At 41.8% G+C, this 22,500-nt stretch overlaps 1 protein-coding gene across 1 annotated transcript in view; it reads left to right on the top strand.

Moving 5' to 3' along the window:
* Positions 1-3,848: 3,848 nt before the first annotated feature.
* Positions 3,849-22,500, top strand: part of LOC117265052 (piezo-type mechanosensitive ion channel component 2-like) — a 107,790-nt gene continuing 89,138 nt past the window's right edge. The window contains exon 1 of the mRNA XM_078162789.1: positions 3,849-4,436. Coding sequence (XP_078018915.1) covers positions 4,373-4,436 — 64 coding nt within the window. The 5' untranslated portion in view covers positions 3,849-4,372. The remainder of the gene's footprint in view (positions 4,437-22,500) is intronic.

The following is a 22,500-nucleotide window of genomic DNA, read 5'->3' as shown; positions in this document are numbered from 1 at the left end:
GTGATGATGGTGGTGATGGTGGTGGTGATGATGATGATGATGATGATGATGATGATGATGATGACGATGATGATGGTGGTGATGGTGGTGGTGATGATGTTGATGATGATGATGATGATGATGATGATGGTGGTGATGGTGGTGGTGATGATGATGATGATGATGATGATGATGACGATGATGATGGTGATGATGATGATGATGATGATGGTGATGATTGATGGTGATGATGATGGTGGTGATGATTGATGATGATGATGATGGTGATGATTGATGGTGATGATGATGATGTTGATGACGATGACGGTGGTGATGATGATGATGATGATGATGATGGTGATGATGATTATGATGATGGTGATGATTGATGGTGATGTTGATGATGGTGGTGATAATGATGATGTTGATGTTGTTGATGATGTTGATGATGATGATGATGATGTTGATGATGGTGATGATGACGGTGGTGATGATGATGGTGATGATGATGATGATGATGATGATTGATGATGATGATGATGATGGTAATGGTGGTGGTGATGATGATGATGATGATGATTGATGGTGATGGTGATGGTGGTGATGATGTTGATGATGATGACAGTGGTGATGTTGATGATGATGACGATGGTGATGATGATGATGGTGGTGATGATGGTGATGATGATGATGATAATAGTGATTATGATGATCATAGTGATAGTGATGGTGATCATCATCATCATCATCATGTCACATTCACTCTGTTGTTTGTGAAACAGTTTGGAGAGAACAGGTCGAGGTTGTAACAGAAGAGGCCATGTGATGCAGTTAATGGACCTCAGAGTCCTCAGATGAGATGGATCGACCAGCTCTGATAGTAAAGACTTCGTCTATATACAGTTCTCTCAGCGGCCACTTTATTATCATCATCATCATCATCGCCAAAAGACCTGAAGGTCACCAAGCTCTACCTTAATGAAGATTACTCAGAAAAAGTACGTCTTTAAAGGAAAGAGCTTCTCCCCCAACTCAGAGAGGCAGGCAAACAAGGAAATGTAGCATACCTCAAATATGATCAGCAGGTTGTGTAATAATGTGTCTCTTTTTGTTAAGGACAACATTCAATGTTCTCTACGCAGTGATCTTGTTGCTTTGGTTGGAGATGAAGCAGAAGCTGTCTTTTTAGACCTTGTTGATCCTTTCTCTAGAAAGAAGGTTATTGTCAGCTGTATCTATAGACCGCCAAACTCCAAAATAAATTGTTTTACTGATTGTTTTATTCCACTATCGGCAAGATTTCAAATGAGAACAGAAACTGCTATATCCTGGGTGATTTCAGTATCAACTTCCTAAACAGTCAATCATCTCAATTTATTAACCATCTCCATGCTTTGTCTTTCATCCCTCTCATAACTAGAGCAAATAGAATTACTGCCTCAAATGAAATACTAATTGACAATATATTCCCAAATTCTTATGGTGTCTCTGGGATATCTGGTCTTTTGTTCTGTGACTTATCGGACCATCTCCCTATATTTTTTCTTCACCAAGATTAACAAATTTATTGACAGATTGTCTGTCACATGGTCTGCTGTTGAAGATGAACATGTCACGCAAGCGGGCCATGATATCTTCCATAGTATATTTTTTAAAATCTTTGATGAGGCTTTTCCATTTCAAAAGAAAAAAGCTGTTAAACCTTGCAAATCTTGGTTAACCAATGGCTTGAAACGTTCTATATATTGCCAAGAAGCACAAACTCTACTGTGATTACCTTACTAATCCCTCTCCACTACTCTTGAACCATTACAAATTTTCAGACTCTCAGAAAGATATGAAAACTACATGGAAGATCATCAACGAAATTATAAATAAAAAAACCGATAGTGTGTCCATTCAAAGGGAATTTAAAGAGGTGGACAAAATTATTTCGGATCCTTTTGAAATAGCTAATGAATTTAATACCTTTTTTGTGAATATTGGTCCTTTACTTATTTACAGACAAAATACCACCGACCCCGTTGTCTATCTCTGGAATTGAGTGCCCCTCCTCTATGTTCAGATTTCAACCTATCAGTGAGACTGAGCTTGTTTATATTGTGAGCAAACTTAAATCAACTGCACCAGGTCATGATGAGCTGAAATCTTCAATACTCAAAAAATGCCTTCCATACATCTCCAAACCACTCCTTCATATTTTTAATCTTTCTCTTAAAATTGGTGTATTTCCAGACCAATTAAAATGGGCTAAAGTCATCCCCCTCTTTAAAGCAGATGATACATCCCTATTGTCCAATTACAGACCCATATCCATTCTTCCATGTCTTTTCAAAGTATTGGAAAACTGGCTTACAACCGCTTGTTCAGATATCTCAGTGAAGATAATATTCTTTACGCTCATCTGTATGGTTTCAGAGAGAATTAATCCACTTCAATGGCTCTCACCCAACTTTTTGATAACATCTATAAGACCCGTGATGAAAAGGAATTTACACTTGGAGTGTTTGTTGATTTATCGAAGGCATTTGATACAGTCAATCATGACATTTGGGGGGAGGCTCATGGCTGCGGATCCCCTCATGGCTCATGGCTGCGGACACCTCCCTCAAAAAATGTTTTTTTTTCTTCTTGTAATCTTCCCGTGGTTATGCCACTCTCTCCATCTGCTGGCCCTGCGGTGTCTCCCTGGGAGAGCAGGGCTGCTATTGACCTGTTGCACACTTGGTACACTCCTACTGGCACTTTAGTTTTTATTTGCGACAGTTTAATTTGCACTACTGTGTTTTATCTGCACTATTTCTACTACAGGTTTTTTATTGCACTTTTTATGATGACCTCCTGGGCTAGTGCAATGTTAAGGAGCTTTTATTCTTTTAGCCTTACCTGATATGATAAAGTTGATGTATTTATTTCATCCAGTAGTCCTAATTGCCCTATTCAAATCTGCGCCCTCCTGTACTACATGGTTATCTTCTGTGTGTCTTGATGGTTGTATCTGCCGTGCAGCCATGTTGCACTATGTGCCCAAGACAAATTTCCTGCTTGGGACAATAAGGTACCAGCAAGGTGTACCTAATAAAGGGGCCGTTGAGTGTGTATTTCCTGTACATATACTGCAGTTGCAAACAGCGACCAGCAGAGGGAGACAAACAGCAGAAACACATGAAACCATCCTGAAGTTAAAATGATGAATATTAAATTTAAACTGACACGTCAGGATGAAACACTTTAACAACAGCAACAATAATAACAATAGTAATAATGGTAATAATAATAATAATTATAATAATAAACACTGTTGATAATTATTAATATTTAATGGGTATAAAATCAGAGTGTAAAATCGCTGCAGTTTCGGATTGATGAGAAGATAAAATCCAGAGCAGAGGATGGGGACGTGGAATCTTTTCATGTAGTTCTCCAGGTGACGGAGCCGTTCACCTGGAGGAGCCACAGAAGAAGACAGGCCTGTACGAAAACTTTATTGACAACATGTTTTTGTATGGCTCAGTTTGTCACAGGGGACAGTGATGTTTATACGAAGGATGAGAAGAAGACTGAACTGTCTCACAGATGGCTGTCACGGAGATGCTTTGACTGTCCTTTGAAAGTGTCCTCCATGATGAGATGACTGAAGTTTGGTCTGTTGTCTCTTCCTGATCAATAAAGTTTAAACCTTCTTCTCTTTGTGTCCTGACAGACAGCTGTCCACAGACTTTTGGCCACCACAGATCCTCTGACACATCTTACTGTTTTTTTTATTTATATTTTCTTTGTCGAAAGGGCGTGGTCACATGAGCTCTTTTAAAATGTTCCAAAACCACATCCGGTCTTCTGATTGGCCAAGGCGGCTGTCAGTCATCGCATGGGCGTGGCCTGTGAGCTCCAGTTAGTTTCTGAGTGTTGGCGTGTTTTTCAGGAGAGACTGAAAAAAACAAAGAAGAAAGAAAGAAGTGAAATATCCTCCAGTTTGTCTCACTGTGTCTGCGGGGACAGAAACAGGAGGAGGACGAGGAGGAGGACGAGGAGGAGAAGAAGAAGAAGAAGAAGAAGATAAACTCAAAGAATCTTCAGTTTAATGTGACTTCAAACCTTCAGTCTGCAGACAGACAGACAGACAGACAGACAGCTTGTTTAAATCTAGTTGGGCTCACAGTGAGACACTCAGCATCTGTCTGTCTGTCTCTGTTTTTTACCTGTCTGTCTCTCAGCCTGTCTGTCTCCTGCAGGACGGAGGATGGCACCGGGGTGTGTCGCCGCCCTCAGCCGGACCCGCGGCTCCTCCGGCTTGCAGACAGAGTTCTGACAGCCCGCTGCAAAACCGGACCCGGACCAATAAACCCGGATTAAAAAGTGGATTCAGACCGAAACCGGAACATCTGAGTTCGGTATGCCCTCAGAACTGGCTGTAGGTGTGGTCTTCAGGGTTGTGCTGCCCTTAAGTTTGACTGCAGGTAAGATGTGGAAGTTGTTTCTGGGTGACTGGTGTTACTGGTGTTACTGTTGTCACTGCTGTCACTGCTGTTACAGATGTTACTGCTGTTACTACTGGTGTTACTATTGTTACTGCTGTTACTGGTGTTAAAGGTGTTACTGTTGTTACTGCTGTTACTACTGCTGTTACTATTGTTGCTGCTGTTACTGCTGTTATTACTGGTGTTACTATTGTTACTGCTGTTACTGGTGTTATTACTGGTGTTACTGCTGTTACTGCTGGTGTTACTATTGTTACTGCTGTTACTGGTGTTACTACTGGTGTTACTGCTGTTACCACTGCTGTTACTATTGTTGCTGCTGTTACTGTGGTTACTACTGGTGTTACTATTGTTACTGCTGTTACTGCTGTTACTACTGCTGTTACTATTGTTGCTGCTGTTACTGCTGTTATTACTGGTGTTACTGCTGTTACTGGTGTTAAAGGTGTTACTGTTGTTACTGCTGTTACTACTGCTGTTACTATTGTTGCTGCTGTTACTGCTGTTACTGCTGTTATTACTGGTGTTACTATTGTTACTGCTGTTACTGCTGTTATTACTGGTGTTACTGCTGTTACTGCTGGTGTTACTATTGTTACTGCTGTTACTGGTGTTACTACTGGTGTTACTGCTGTTACCACTGCTGTTACTATTGTTGCTGCTGTTACTGTGGTTACTACTGGTGTTACTATTGTTACTGCTGTTACTACTGGTGTTACTGCTGTTACCACTGCTGTTACTATTGTTGCTGCTGTTACTGCTGTTACTACTGGTGTTACTATTGTTGCTGCTGTTACTGCTGTTGGTACTGGTGTTACTACTGTTACTGCCGTTACTGATGTTAAAGGTGTTACTATTGTTACTGCTGTTACTACTGGTGTTACTGGTGTTATTGCTGTTACCACTGGTGTTACTGCTGTAACTACTGGTGTTACTATTGTTACTGCTGTTACTGGTGTTAAAGGTGTTACTGCTGTTACTACTGGTCTAATGGTGTTACTGCTGTTACTACTGGTGTTACTATTGTTACTGCTGTTACTGGTGTTAAAGGTGTTACTGCTGTCACTACTGGTGTTACTATTGTTACTACTGTTACTACTGCTGTTACCGTTGTTACTGTTGTCACTGCTGTTACTGCTGTTACTGGTGTCACTGCTGTTACAGGTGTTACAGGTGTTCCTGCTGTTACTGTTGTCACTGGTACCATCCAGTATCGTAACGTATCATATCGTATCGTATCGTGATGTGATCAAGTTGTTTCTAAACGGGCACCATTTTTTTCCCTGTTAAAGGGTTTTTTTTGGGGAGTTTTTCCTTATCTGCTGCGAGGGTCCAAAGGACAGATGGATGTCGTATGCTGTAAAGCCCTGTGAGGCAAATTGTGATTTGTGATATTGGGCTTTATAAATAAAATTGATTGATTGATTGATTGATCTGTAGGTTAATGTGATCAAGTTGCTTCTAAACTGGCACCATCTGTAAGTTAATCAATCAATTTTATTTATAAAGCCCAATATCACAACTCACAATTTGCCTCACAGGGCTTTACAGCATACGACATCCCTCTGTCCTTATGACCCTCACAGCTGATCAGGAAAAACTCCCCAAAAAAACCCTTTAATGGGGAAAACAACGGTAGAAAGCTCAGGAAGAGCAACTGAGGAGGGATCCCTCTTCCAGGACGGACAGACGTGCAATAGATGTCGTACAGAACAGATCAACATGATAAATTAACAGTAATCCATATGACACAATGAGACAGAAAGAGAGAGAGACAGAGAGAGATGCAGGACAGACGGTAATGACAGTAGCTTACAACAACATTAATGAAAGTAATAATATTATAATTAATAATAATATATTAATATCTGATAGTATACATATGTGACAATAATCATATGTGTATAATAACAGTAGAAGTATGACTAATGATGACAGCAGCAGCAGCATCCAAGCACCGCAGCAATACAAGTTAACCTGAGAGACAGTGGAGCACAAAGGCTCCGGAGAAGAAGCCAAGTTAGTGACATGCAATAATCGGACATGAGAGAGAGAGAGAGAGAGAGAGAGAGAGAGAAGGAGAGAAGGTGCCCGGTGTATTATAGGGGGTCCTCCGGCGGACTAGGCCTAAGCAGCCTAACTAGGGGCTGGTACAAGGCAAGCCTGAGCCAGCCCTAACTATAAGCTTTATCAAAGAGGAAAGTCTTAAGTCTAGTCTTAAATGTGGAGACGGTGTCTGCCTCCCGGACCGTAACAGGAAGATGATTCCACAGGAGAGGAGCCTGATAGCTGAAGGCTCTGGCTCCTGATCTGCTTTTGGAGACTTTAGGGACCACGAGTAACCCTGCGTTCTGGTGGGATAATAAGGCACTATGAGCTCTCTAAGATATGACGGAGCTTGACCATTTAGAGCTTTATAAGTTAACAGTAGGATTTTAAATTCAATTTTGGATTTCACAGGGAGCCAGTGCAGAGAAGCTAAAACAGGAGAAATATGATCTTGTTTCTTAGTTCCTGTTAGTACACGTGCTGCTGCATTCTGAATTAGCTGGAGAGTTTTTAAGGACTTACTAGAGCTACCTGATAATAGAGAGTTACAGTAATCCAGCCTTGAGGTAACAAAAGCGTGGACCAATTTTTCCAACAGTCTTGAAGGAGTTCCCAGAGGTGTTTAGCACTTGTTGGCCCCTTTGCCTTCACTCTGCCGTCCAGCTCACCCCAAACCATCTCGATTGGGTTCAGGTCCGGTGACTGTGGAGGCCAGACACTGGACTCACGTGCTGACGTATTGCGGTAAGCGAGTTGTGTCATTTCCGGTGTTTCTGTGACAGTGTCTCTGTACTGCTCTGGTGAATTCTGCTAGCCTGCTTTCTCACCTCAGTTGCTTTAACGCTGCTTTAACGTCTACTTCAAGTCATAACCCACACTGGTTCTGTTTAAGCACTTATAGCTCTCCTTCTTTCTACGACTTTCTCGCTAATCTCTTAGCTGTTGTTTGCACGCTCTTAGCCTTGTTAGCTACTTTAGCTTAGCCATGGCTTCTCCTTCTCCTGCTCTTTCTTGCCCGGTGTGCCAAATGTTCAGTTATGCCTCTGCCTCCTTTAGCGACAGTGGTAATTGTAATAAGTGTAGCTTATTTGCTGCGTTGGAGGCGAGGCTTAGTGAATTAGAAGCGCGGCTCCGCACCATGGAAAACCATTCAAAAGCTGCGGTAGTTAGCCAGCCCCCTGTAGCCGGTGCGGAGCCACATAGCATAGCCTTAGCCTCTGCTAACTGTCCTCCGGTAACTCCCGTTCAGCCGGGAGGTTGGGTTACGGTTCGCCAGAAGCACAGCTCCAAGCAGAAGCCCACGGTTCACCACCAGCCTGTTCACGTTTCCAACCGCTTTTCCCCACTCAGCGACACACCCGCTGAGGATAAAACTCTGGTTATTGGCAGCTCTATTCTGAGGAACGTGAAATTAGCAACACCAGCGGCCATAGTCAAATGTATCCCTGGGGCCAGAGCGGGCGACATTGAATCAAATTTAAAACTGCTGGCTAAAGCTAAACGTAGATTCAGTAAGATTGTTATTCACGTCGGCGGCAATGACACCCGGTTACGCCAATCGGAGGTCACTAAAATTAATATTGCCTCGGTGTGTGAATATGCAAAAACGATGTCGGACTCCGTAGTTTTCTCTGGACCCCTCCCAAATCTGACCAGTGATGACATGTTTAGCCGCATGTCATCATTTAACCGCTGGCTGTCCAGGTGGTGTCCAGCAAACGATGTGGGTTTTGTTAATAATTGGCAAACTTTCTGGGGAAAACCTGGTCTTATTAGGAGAGACGGCATTCACCCCACTTTGGATGGAGCTGCTCTCATTTCTAGGAACCTGGCAAATTTTATTAGTAATTTAAATCCCTGACAACCCAGAGTTGAGACCAGGACAGAGAGTTGCAGTCCTAAACGCCTCTCTGAGCTTCTAGTTCAGTTACCCAGCCATAGTTTTCATAGTTTTATACAAACGGTGTCTGTCCCCCGACCACCTAAATTATTTAAATCTAAAATTAAACAAAGAGGAGTTGTGCATAACAACCTCATAAAAATTAAAACCTCTTCTGTGACAGAAAGACAAAACAGGAGAATTAAATGCGGACTGTTAAATATCAGGTCTCTATCGTCTAAAGCAGTGTTAGTAAACGAATTAATATCAGATAATCATATTGATTTACTCAGTCTCACTGAAACCTGGCTGTGTCAAGATGAATATGTTAGTCTAAATGAGTCCACTCCTCCCAGTCATAATAATACCCACATTCCTCGAGGCAGCGGCCGAGGAGGGGGAGTTGCAGCCATTTTTAACTCTAGTCTGTTAATCAGCCCTAAACCTAAACTAGATTATAATTCATTTGAAAGCCTCGTTCTTAGTGTTTTACATCCGACCTGGAAAACCTCGCAGCCACTTTTATTTGTTATAGTGTACCGTGCTCCTGGCCCGTATTCTGAATTTGTATCTGAATTCTCAGAGTTTTTATCCAGTTTAGTTCTTAAATCAGATAAAGTTATTATTGTAGGCGATTTTAACATTCATGTCGACGTTGATAATGACTCCCTGGCTACCGCGTTTATCTCATTAATAGACTCCATTGGCTTCAGTCAGGGTGTACATGAACCCACTCACTGTTTTAACCATACCCTCGATCTAGTTCTGACGTATGGAATTGAAATTGATAACCTAAAAGTCTTTCCACAGAATCCCTTGCTATCAGATCATTATCTGATTACTTTTGATTTCTTTTTACTCGATTACACGCCACTTAGCAACAGTTACTATACTAGATGTTTATCAGATAGTGCTGTCACAAAATTTAAGGAAAAGATTACTTCGTCGTTAAATTCAATACCAATACCTTCAGTAACAGAGGTTTCCCGTGCCGACTTTAACCTCTCCCAAATTGATCATTTTGTTGATAGCGCCGTAGGCTCGCTGCGAACAACGCTCGACTCTGTAGCTCCTCTTAAAAAGAAGTTAACAAAGCAAAGAAAGTTTGCTCCTTGGTATAACTCTCAAACCCGTAGGTTAAAACAAATATCGCGAAAATTTGAAAGGAATTGGCGATTAACCAAACTGGAAGAATCTCGTTTAATCAGACAGTCTCAAAACTTATAAGAGGGGCCTCCGCAATGCCAGAGCAAACTATTACTCAGCATTAATAGAAGAAAACAAGAACAACCCCAGGTTTCTTTTCAGCACTGTAGCCAGGCTGACTGAGAGTCAAAGCTCTATTGAGCCTTGTATTCCTTTAGCCCTTAGCAGTAATGATTTTATGAGCTTTTTTAATGACAAAATTCTAACTATTAGAGGCAAAATTCATGACCTCCTGCCCTCGGATGGTAGGCCTACCTATCTAACCTCAAACACAGCTGTAGAATCTAATATATATTTAGATTGCTTCTCCCCAATTTCTCTTCAAGAATTGACCGCAGTGATTTCTTCATCTAAATCATCAACGTGTCTCTTAGACCCCATCCCAACTAGGCTACTTAAGGAGGTCTTTCCTTTAGTTAACACTCATATATTAGATATGATCAATATATCCCTATTAACAGGCTATGTACCACAGTCTTTTAAGGTAGCTGTAATTAAACCTCTCCTAAAAAAGCCCACCCTGGATCCAGAGGTGTTAGCCAACTATAGACCAATATCTAATCTTCCCTTTATGTCAAAGATCCTTGAGAAAGTAGTCGCAGACCAGCTGTGTGATTTTCTCCATGATAATAATTTATTTGAGGAATTTCAGTCAGGATTTAGAGTGCATCATAGCACTGAGACAGCTCTAGTTAAAATTACAAATGACCTTCTGATTGCTTCAGACAAAGGACTCGTCTCTGTTCTTGTTTTATTAGATCTTAGTGCGGCGTTTGACACAATTGACCATCAAATTCTACTGCAGAGACTGGATCACTTAATTGGCCTAAAAGGTTCAGCACTAAGCTGGTTTAAATCTTATTTATCTGATCGTTTTCAATTTGTTGACGTTCGTAATGAATCATCCTTACGTACCAAAGTTTGTTTTGGAGTTCCGCAAGGTTCTGTGCTCGGACCAATCCTATTTACTCTATATATGCTTCCTTTAGGTAACATCATTAGAAATCACTCTATAAACTTCCATTGTTATGCGGATGATACACAGTTGTATTTATCGATGAAGCCAGAAGAAAGTAATCAATTAACTAAACTCCATAACTGCCTTAAAGACATAAAAAATTGGATGAGCACCAATTTCCTGATGTTAAATTCAGACAAAACTGAAGTTATTGTTCTTGGCCCCAAACAACTCAGAGACTCTTTATCTGATGACATAGTTTCTCTAGATGGCATTGCTCTGGCCTCTAGCACTACCGTAAGAAACCTCGGAGTAATATTTGATCAAGATTTGTCTTTTAATTCTCATTTAAAGCAAACCTCACGGACTGCATTTTTTCATCTGCGTAATATTGCGAAAATTAGGCCTATCCTGACCCGAAAAGATGCAGAAAAATTGGTCCACGCTTTTGTTACCTCAAGGCTGGATTACTGTAACTCTCTATTATCAGGTAGCTCTAGTAAGTCCTTAAAAACTCTCCAGCTAATTCAGAATGCAGCAGCACGTGTACTAACAGGAACTAAGAAACGAGATCATATTTCTCCTGTTTTAGCTTCTCTGCACTGGCTCCCTGTAAAATCCAGAATTGAATTTAAAATCCTACTGTTAACTTATAAAGCTCTAAATGGTCAAGCTCCGTCATATCTTAGAGAGCTCATAGTGCCATATTATCCCACCAGAACACTGCGCTCTGAGAACGCAGGGTTACTCGTGGTCCCTAAAGTCTCCAAAAGTAGATCAGGAGCCAGAGCCTTCAGCTATCAGGCTCCTCTCCTGTGGAATCATCTTCCTGTTACGGTCCGGGAGGCAGACACCGTCTCCACATTTAAGACTAGACTTAAGACTTTCCTCTTTGATAAAGCTTATAGTTAGGGCTGGCTCAGGCTTGCCCTGTACCAGCCCCTAGTTAGGCTGACTTAGGCCTAGTCTGCCGGAGGACCCCCTATAATACACCGGGCTCCCTCTCTCTCCCTCTCTCCCTCTCTCTCTCTCTCTCTCTCTCTCTCTCTCTCTCACTCTCATCCTATTACTGCATCTTGCTAACTCGGCCATTCTGGATGTCACTAACTCGGCTTCTTCTCCGGAGCCTTTGTGCTCCACTGTCTCTCAGAATAACTCATACCGCAGCGGTGCCTGGACAGTGTGACGTGTGTGGTTGTGCTGCTGCCGTGGTCCTGCCAGATGCCTCCTGCTGCTGCTGCCATCATTAGTCATTAGTCATACTTCTACTGTTATTATACACATATGACTATTGTCACACAAGTATACTGTCTGATACTAATACATACTTTCAACATATTGTACCACAGTAGCCAGAACTGTAACTATAATATTATTACTTTCATTAATGTTGTTGTAAGCTACTGTCATTACCTGCATCTCTCTCTCTCTCTCTCTCTCTCTCTGTCTCATTGTGTCATATGGATTACTGTTAATTTATTATGCTGATCTGTTCTGTACGACATCTATTGCACGTCTGTCCGTCCTGGAAGAGGGATCCCTCCTCAGTTGCTCTTCCTGAGGTTTCTACCGTTTTTTTTTTCCCCGTTAAAGGGGTTTTTTTTGGGGAGTTTTTCCTTATCCGCTGTGAGGGTCTTAAGGACAGAGGGATGTCGTATGCTGTAAAGCCCTGTGAGGCAAATTGTGATTTGTGATATTGGGCTTTATAAATAAAATTGAAAATTGAGGTCATCTGCCGCAGCACTCCATCACTCTCCTTCTTGGTCAAATAGCCCTTACACAGCCTGGAGGTGTGTTTGGGGTCATTGTCCTGTTGAAAAATAAATGATGGTCCAACTAAACGCAAACCGGATGGGATGGCATGTCGCTGCAGGATGCTGTGGTAGCCATGCTGGTTCAGTGTGCCTTCAATTTTGAATAAATCCCCAACAGTGTCACCAGCAAAACACCCCCACACCATCACACCTCCTCCTCCATGCTTCACAGTGGGAACCAGGCATGTGGAATCCATCCGTTCACCTTTTCTGCATCTCACAAAGACACGGCGGTTGGAACCAAAGATCTCAAATTTGGACTCATCAGACCAAAGCACAGATTTCCACTGGTCTAATGTCCATTCCTTGTGTTTCTTGGCCCAAACAAATCTCTTCTGCTTGTTGCCTCTCCTTAGCAGTGGTTTCCTAGCAGCTATTTGACCATGAAGGCCTGATTGGCGCAGTCTCCTCTTAACAGTTGTTCTAGAGATGGGTCTGCTGCTAGAACTCTGTGTGGCATTCATCTGGTCTCTGATCTGAGCTGCTGTTAACTTGCCATTTCTGAGGCTGGTGACTCGGATGAACTTATCCTCAGAAGCAGAGGTGACTCTTGGTCTTCCTTTCCTGGGTCGGTCCTCATGTGTGCCAGTTTCGTTGTAGCGCTTGATGGTTTTTGCGACTCCACTTGGGGACACATTTAAAGTTTTTGCAATTTTCCGGACTGACTGACCTTCATTTCTTAAAGTAATGATGGCCACTGGTTTTTCTTTAGTTAGCTGATTGGTTCTTGCCATAATATGAATTTTAACAGTTGTCCAATAGGGCTGTCAGCTGTGTATTAACCTGACTTCTGCACAACACAACTGATGGTCCCAACCCCATTGATAAAGCAAGAAATTCCACTAATTAACCCTGATAAGGCACACCTGTGAAGTGGAAACCATTTCAGGTGACTACCTCTTGAAGCTCATGGAGAGAATGCCAAGAGTGTGCAAAGCAGTAATCAGAGCAAAGGGTGGCTATTTTGAAGAAACTAGAATATAAAACATGTTTTCAGTTATTTCACCTTTTTTTGTTAAGTACATAACTCCACATGTGTTCATTCATAGTTTTGATGCCTTCAGTGAGAATCTACAATGTAAATAGTCATGAAAATAAAGAAAACGCATTGAATGAGAAGGTGTGTCCAAACTTTTGGCCTGTACTGTACGTCAGAACTAGATCGAGGGTATGGTTAAAACAGTGAGTGGGTTCATGTACACCCTAATTGAAGCCAATGGAGTCTAATAATGAGATAAATGCGGTAGCCAGGGAGTCATTATCAACGTCGACATGAATGTTAAAATCGCCTACAATAATAACTTTATCTGATTTAAGAACTAAACTGGATAAAAACTCTGAGAATTCAGATACAAATTCAGAGTACGGGCCAGGAGCACGGTACACTATAACAAATATAGGTGGCTGCGAGGTTTTCCAGGTCGGATGTAAAAGACTAAGAACGAGGCTTTCAAATGAATTATAGTCTAGTTTAGGTTTAGGTTTAATGTGATCGAGTTGTTTCTAAACATGTACCATCTGTAGGTTAATGTGATCGAGTTGTTTCTAAACATGCACCATCTGTAGGTTAATGTGATCGAGTTGTTTCTAAACATGTACCATCTGTAGGTTAATGTGATCGAGTTGTTTCTAAACATGCACCATCTGTAGGTTAATGTGATGGAGTTGTTTCTAAACCTGTACCATCTGTACGTTAATGTGATCGAGTTGTTTCTAAACGTGTACCATCGAGTTGTTTCTAATCGTGCACCATCTGTAGGTTAATATTATCGAATTGTTTCTAATCGTGAACCATCGAGTTGTTTCTAATCGTGCACCATCTGTAGGTTAATGTGATCGAGTTGTTTCTAAACATGTACCATCTGTAGGTTAATGTGATCGAATTGTTTCTAAACATGTACCATCTGTAGGTTAATGTGATCGAGTTGTTTCTAAACATGTACCATCTGTAGGTTAATGTGATCGAATTGTTTCTAATCGTGCACCATCGAGTTGTTTCTAATCGTGCACCATCTGTAGGTTAATGTGATCGAGTTGTTTCTTAACGTGCGCCCAGGGTATGAAATTAACAAAATATTTTGGGGGCAATTTTGGCCCCCACGATTTAAAAAATGGGGGCATTTTCGAAATGTTTGGGGGCCATCAAAAAATTGCAATTATGTTCTAACAATAAGCACATGAAAAGCAAAACCAACTAAGATAGTGTCTTCAGTCTTCAGTAGAAACCACTATAAATGAAATAAATAATGTGTTACATAAAGTTATGGTTGCAAAATATCACTCAGATTTCCTATAATTCAACCAGTTTAAATGTGATGATTTAACCATTAATCTACTGATAGCAGTACTAATATTTCACCACGTTACAGTTACTTTTACTGTTAAAAAGGCCAAATTACTATAAATTCCTTAGATGCAATCCTGGAAGTAAGTTAATTTAAAATTTAACATTCATTCTACCTTAATTTTTCATTGTGTAGACACATATCACCCAAGAAATGGTTAGTCTATACTTATGGTACAGCAAAGCCCCCTCCCCTTCTCTGTCAGATTACTCTCACGTAATCAGTGCAATCTCATTGATTATGTCTGGAAAATGAGTTGTAGAAGTGACTGTAAATTAATTTAATGAAAATAAAATTATACTTGAATGTCAGATTGTAATACTGTTAAAAATATAAATACATATAGTTGTTTCAAAAACTTGGGGGCAATTTTGGCCCCCAGAACATGGCTTTTGGGGGCATTCTTGGATAAATTGCGGGCCAAATGGCTCATGGCCCTTGCTAATGTCTGACACTGCGTGTGCCATCTGTAGGTTAATGTGATCAAGTCGTTTCGTAACGTGCGCCATCTGTAGGTTAATGTGATTGAGTTGTTTCTAAACGTGCACCATCTGTACATTAATGTGATCGAGTTGTTTCTAAACATGTACCATCTGTAGGTTAATGTGATCGAGTTGTTTCTAAACGTGCACCATCTGTAGGTTAATGTGATCGAGTAGTTTCTAAATGTGCACCATCTGTAGGTTAATGTGATCGAGTCGTTTCTAAACGTGCACCATCTGTAGGTTAATGTGATCGAGTCGTTTCTAAACGTGCACCATCTGTAGGTTAATGTGATCGAGTTGTTTCTAAACGTGTACCATCTGTAGGTTAATGTGATCGAGTAGTTTCTAAACGTGCACCATCTGTAGGTTAATGTGATCGAGTTGTTTCTAAACGTACACCATCTGTAGGTTAATACGATCGAGTCGTTTCTAAATGTGCACCATCTGTAGGTTAATGTGATCGAGTTGTTTCTAAACATGTACCATCTGCAGGGTAATGTGATCGAGTTGTTTCTAAACGTGTACCATCTGCAGGGTAATGTGATCGAATTGTTTCTAAACGTGCACCATCTGTAGGTTAATGTGATCGAGATGTTTCTAAACGTGCACCATCTGTAGGTTAATGTGATCGAGTTGTTTCTAAACATGTACCATCTGCAGGGTAATGTGATCGAGTTGTTTCTAAACGTGTACCATCTGCAGGGTAATGTGATCGAATTGTTTCTAAACGTGCACCATCTGTAGGTTAATGTGATCGAGATGTTTCTAAACGTGCACCATCTGTAGGTTAATGTGATCGAGTTGTTTCTAAACGTGCACCATCTGTAGGTTAATGTGATCGAGTTGTTTCTAAACGTGCACCATCTGTAGGTTAATGTGATCGAGTTGTTTCTAAACGTGCACCATCTGTAGGTTAATGTGATCGAGTTGTTTCTAAACGTGCACCATCTGTAGGTTAATGTGATCGAGTTGTTTCTAAACGTGCACCATCTGTAGGTTAATGTGATCGAGTTGTTTCTAAACGTGCACCATCTGTAGGTTAATGTGATCGAGTTGTTTCTAAACGTGCACCATCTGTAGGTTAATGTGATCGAGTTGTTTCTAAACGTGCACCATCTGTAGGTTAATGTGATCGAGTTGTTTTTAAACGTGCACCATCTGTAGGTTAATGTGATCGAGTTGTTTCTAAACGTGCACCATCTGTAGGTTAATGTGATCGAGTTGTTTCTAAACGTGCACCATCTGTAGGTTAATGTGATCGAGTTGTTTCTAAACGTGCACCATCTGTAGGTTAATGTGATCGAGTTGTTTCTAAACGTGCACCATCTGTAGGTTAATGTGATCGAGTTGTTTCTAAACGTGCACCATCTGTAGGTTAATGTGATCGAGTTGTTTCTAAACATGCACCATCTGTAGGTTAATACGATCGAGTTGTTTCTAAACATGTACCATCTGCAGGGTAATGTGATCGAGTCATTTTTCATTAGCAGTGACTTGGTCATGTTTTTACATTGCTGCCGTATAAGCCTGTTTTCAATTTTTAGGTGGAATTCCCTTTAAAGCTGCTCCACATTCCACAGAGAGGGGGAGGGGTCTGTGTGTGTGTGTGTTGATGTACTGCTTACCACAGACACAGTCACATAGTCACACAGACACACACACACACACACGCGTGCGCGCGCACACACACACACACACAGCCAGATGTTGTTTCCTGAAAAAGTGGAACCAAATGTGTGCGTGTGCGTGTGTGTGTGTGTGTATGTGTGTGTGTGTTGGGGGAGGGGAGGTTAAACCTTTGGGCACACCATTCCTGTCAACCACACACACACCTACACACACACACACACACACACACACACACATAGATCTTTGAGTGTGTGTGTTTATCACCCCGTGTGTCTGAAAGTCGAACAAACTTTATTCACACGTGCAACATGTGCACAATCTGAACACGTTTCAGGAAACAGGAAACAGTACAGGGAGCGGGGTTTCACAAAGACACCTCCTCTGATAAACAACAACCATCAGATAGAAATGATAAAAACAAAATATATACGAATGAATAAATGTTCCAGATTAAGAATCCAAATTTATTGTGATGATGATGATGATGATGGTGATGATGATGATGATGATGATGGTGATGATGATGATGGTGATGATGGTAATGATGATGGTGATGATGATGATGATGATGATGATGGTGGTGATGGTGATGATGATGATGATGATGATGGTGATGATGATGATGGTGATGATGGTGATGATGGTAATGATGATGGTGATGATGATGATGATGATGAATGATGAATAATATGATGGGATGATGGCGCCGACTGTCATGGCACACCATCTCTCTGTCTCTGTGTTTGTCCCGTCCTCACTGTTTCTGGCGCTTGTTGCGCTTTTTGTGGCATCTTTATCTGTTACACACACTCAATCGGTGCTGGTTTATGAACGCCAGGCACTTTCTGATATTTGGGACACAGCCAGGAAGTGGTCTCGCTTTGACTGTGGAGAACTTGCCTCAAGACTTCCAGCTTTCCTGACTTCGGTACCAGAGGAGCTGCTTCGCTGTGAGCCAGCCTTCCTGCCTCAGAGGAGGATCCATGGGCGACGCGGGCATGCTCGCGGTTCACGCGCTGGCAAGCGTGTGAAGAAAAATAGGTGGGTGAGGAGTTTAATTGGGGACCCGATCGCAAGTGTTTGTCATGATCGTCTGGTTTCGACGTGTCGGCTGCGGTGCATCCTGTCTGTTTACCTGGCGTTTGTGGAGCTTGATCAGCTGTCACAGCTCTGTGTGTGGAGGAGGCGGGGCAGGAGTGGTGGTGTGTGTGTGGAAAACCTGCGTCTGCTGGATTGCACAGCCGGACCAGCTGATGAGGAGATAAAAGTCAAGATAGCTCTCCTAAATGCCCGGTCCCTATCTAATAAGACTTTTGTCCTTCATGGCTTTTGTAACTCCCATGCTCTCTGTTTATCACAGAGACTTGGATGCGTGATGGGGAAGTAGTGCCCCTAATGGAACTTTGTCCTCCTGACAGCAGCTTTTTCAGCTCGCCTAGACTGACTAGAAGAGGAAGGGGAGTTGCCTCATTTTTTAATGACAGTTTTAAATGCAAACTGATTTCTTATTGTGATCCCTACACCAGCTTTGAATTACAGCTTTTCACGATAAACAAACCTTCAGTTGTTTTGATTGCTGTGATCTATCGTCCACCAAAGTACAATGATAACATCATCTCAGAGTTTGCAGACTTTTTATCCAGATTTATTTTGCAATATGAGAGGATATTGATTGTTGGTGACTTTAATATTCACATTTGTTGTGATGACAAGCCACTGGTAAAAGACTTTTTAAAGTGTCTTTTAATCTCACACAGTTTGTATCTGGACCAACATATTAGCGTGGACATACATTAGATCTGGTGTTAGGTTATGGCTTGTCTGTGTCAATTAATGAAATTTGTGTTCTGCCAATCTTGGATCACTCGTTGATATTATTTGATATTTTTATCCCTTGCCTTCTTGTCTCTGGGAGAACATCCTCAATTCTGAGGTCATCCCGTTACATTGGCCCCAGAGCATTAAATGATTTTAACTTGAGACTGCCGGATGTGGTCGACTTAGTTTTTAGTCAGTCTTTTTCAGTCGAATGTCTTACTGAAAATTTTAATAATGCTCTGTGGGTACTATTGGATTCAGCTGCTCCAGTTAAGACTCGGAGGGGTCCTCAGAAAAATCCTATGCCCTGGCTAAGTGACGACTTATTACTTCTCAGAAAGAGCCATAGAAAACATGAACGCCAGTGGCGTCACTCTAAGCTGGAAGTTAATTATCAAGCACGGCATGAAAGTCTGACCATTTACCAGTCTGAGATGTCTGCGGCGAAGGCTGCATATTATTCTATTTTGATTACGAATAATAAGCACAACCCAAGGCTTTTATTTGACACTGTTTCTAGACTAAGACAGGATCAGCAGCCAGTCATCAGCACTGACCTCTCTGCACAGGATTTTATGGAGTATTTTAATGATACAGTAGAGGATATTAGATCTAGAATACCCCAGTCACTGGCTGGGGGATCAGACTGTGTTGCCACTTTGCCCACTTTTGCAGGACAAGGTTTCTTTGAGTTTGAGTCTACTTCTCTGGCTGCTCTAACTAAGGTTGTTATGGCCGCAAGAAGTACCACTTGCTCTCTGGACCCGCTACCAGCATGGGTTATTAAGGAGCTTTGGTCAACATTAGGATCTTATGTTTTAGCTATCCTTAACCTCTCCCTGTCCACTGGAGTTTTTCCAGCTTGTTTTAAGTCTGCTGTGGTTAAACCCTTATTGAAAAAAACAAATCTGGATGTAAACTCTCTTGCCAATTATAGACCTGTCTCAAATGTAGTTTTTTTATTGAAAATCTTTGAGAAAGTGGTCTCCAACCAACTTCTGTCATTGAATGATTTATTTGAGCCATTGCAGTCTGCTTTCCGTGCTAACCATTCTACAGAAACAGCACTTACAAAAGTGGTGAATGACTTATTATTGGCATTAAATTCAGACTCAACATCTGTTCTACTGTTGTTGGACCTTAGTGCCGCATTTGATACTGTGGATCACTGTATACTTTTGGACAGGCTCGAGAATTATTTTGGCATCTCGGGTCAGGTGCTTAATTGGTTGAGATCTTACCTGTCAGAGAGATCTCAACGTATTCTTTATAACAACGTATTATCTGACTCTTGTTCTGTTAAGCACGGGGTCCCACAGGGCTCTGTCCTGGGTCCACTGTTGTTTTCAATGTACCTGGAACCACTAGGTCAGATCATGCGCTCTGTTGGGATTGTTTTTCATTGCTATGCTGATTATTTGCAATTATAAATACCGGTCATTGCAGGAAATGGGTCTGTTTCTGATAAACTTACAGCCTGTTTGGCTGCGGTGAGGTCCTGGCTATCAACAAACTTTCTGCTACTTAACTCAGCTAAGACTGAGATGAAAGCTATTGGACCGTCAAAATTTAGTCACCAGTTCGATCATTTCACCCTATCTCTTGATGACTATTTCTTTCATGGCAAGGACAAGGTAAAGAACCTTGGTGTACATTTTGATCAGACCCTTTCATTTGACTTGCATGTAAAAGAGGTGACATGACATGCCTTCTTTCACCTCAGAAAAATTGCAAAGATCAGATCAGTCCTTTCAGTAAAAGATGCTGAGACTCTTATTCATGCATTTGTGACATCCAGGTTGGATTATTGTAACATTCTTTTATCAGGGTTGCCCAGGAAGAGTTTTCGAGGTCTGCAGTTGGTTCAGAATGCGGCAGCTCATATTTTAACTGGATCATCTAGGTATGATCATATTACTCCAGTGCTGGCCTCTCTTCACTGGCTCCCTGTTCACGTTAGAGCGGACTTTAAGGTGCTGTTACTAACATATAAAGCTGTAAACGGTCTGGCACCTGTATATTTAACAGAACTTGTGGATATTTATGTGCCTACACTAGGGCTGTGACAATAACCTCAATACCGCAATACTGCAGTCATGTGATGCGTACCACGGTGAAGAGGTCATCACCGCACAAAAAAAAACAAGAAAATAAAAAGCTGATTCATCATGGCGGCGGATCTGGTTCCCAAGCCAAATGTTAAAAGAATACTCCGATGATTTGCGAGTTATGCCCTTTTGCTATTATTTTCATATTGAGACAACATGATGGATATCGTTTTTGTGTCTGTACGTCCAGTGGCTGGGTCTCAGCGGTTAGCATTGGGGTCAGTACGTCCGGCGCTGTGATCCGTGGATGGATACACCGGTGAGCAGGCGCAGACGTAGCCTGTAAACAAAACTCAGCTGTTTATTTAGCCTAGCAATATCTCCGGACTATAGTTGCTGCAATGGACGACTTTGAACGTGATTTTGAGGAGTTTCTTGTAGCGGACACAGATCCAGAGCCATACCTGTTTGAGCCGGAGTACACAGATGAGGAACTCCCAGGTGTTGGATACTGAGCGGGCGAGAAGAGAGGCTGAATCCTCCGGAGCGGCGGAGCAGCAATGGGCCAAGGGGAGGACTGGTGGTGTAGCTGCGGGGCTAGCTAACATATTCCTACGGAGGTGGAATCATTTTGCTGCACAGAATGGGATTCGGTGCTACCATCATTGGGGAGATATACCATCAGGAGGAAAACCGCCGCAGAGAGTGCATCACAAGGAGTGAAAACTTTGCAGCAATCACTAAGATAAACTGGAAAAAACGCCCAGGCCTGCAGGAGCTGATGGACAGCTTTCAGTCACGTGAGTAATATCATCCGTATTGTGTCTTTGTTTGCTTTTACCGAGCGACCTGGCGTACCTGTCCCAGAGCCAGCTGCAGCTGTTGCTCACCGGTGTATCCCTCCACGCAGGACGTAAACACACTGTAGTTCATGTATCAAACCTCTTCTAAAACAACTAAAACAGACTGCCGTTTTTTGAATTAGCGTGACGTATCACCACCATACCGCGGTGATACGTCACTCTGTCACCGCTGTGAGAAAAAATACATACCGTCAAAGCCCTAGCCTACACTGTCTCTGCGCTCCGAGGGGAGTGGCCATCTGCTTGTCCCTAAAGTAAAAAAGAAGACGGTCGGTGAACGTGCTTTTTCTTTCCGTGCACCGACTCTGTGGAATAGTCTTCCTCTTGACATCAGACAGGCCTGCTCAATTGAGGTTTTTAAAGCAAAGTTAAAGACCCACTTGTTTACTGTTGTGTTTGAGTAATGGGTGGTTTGCTCCTCCTGTGATGTCCTGTTTTAGGTGTGTGTTGTGTTTTTATCAATGTTGTTTGTGTGTTTATTTTTGAAACTGTTTTATGCTATTTGTACTTGTCTCTATTTGTACATGTACTGTTTTAATTCACCTGTACAGCACTTACACACGCTTTATAAATAAAGTTATTATAATTTATTATAGTGATGATGGTGATGATGATGATGGTGATGATGGTGATGATGATGGTGATGATGATGATGGTGATGATGGTGATGATGATGATGGTGATCATGATGATGGTGATGATGGTGATGATGATGATGATGATGTTGATGATGGTGATGATGGTGCACTGGCTGTAAAATCCAGAATTAAATTTAAAATCCTACTGTTAACTTATAAAGCTCTAAATGGTCAAGTTCTGTCATATCTTAGAGAGCTCAGAGTACACTGCACTCTGAGAATGCAGGGTTACGGCCTATTTCCACCAGATGTGTGTTGGTTGCATCTCCGCTCCGGCACGGCAGCGGAGCCGATAGGATTCAATACTAGTC

The sequence above is a fragment of the Epinephelus lanceolatus genome, chromosome 20 (genome assembly GCF_041903045.1).
Source record: "Epinephelus lanceolatus isolate andai-2023 chromosome 20, ASM4190304v1, whole genome shotgun sequence".
Taxonomy (NCBI): domain Eukaryota; kingdom Metazoa; phylum Chordata; class Actinopteri; order Perciformes; family Serranidae; genus Epinephelus; species Epinephelus lanceolatus.
The sequence above is the reverse complement of the archived record's forward strand: the minus strand, read 5'-3'. Positions and strand labels throughout refer to the sequence as shown.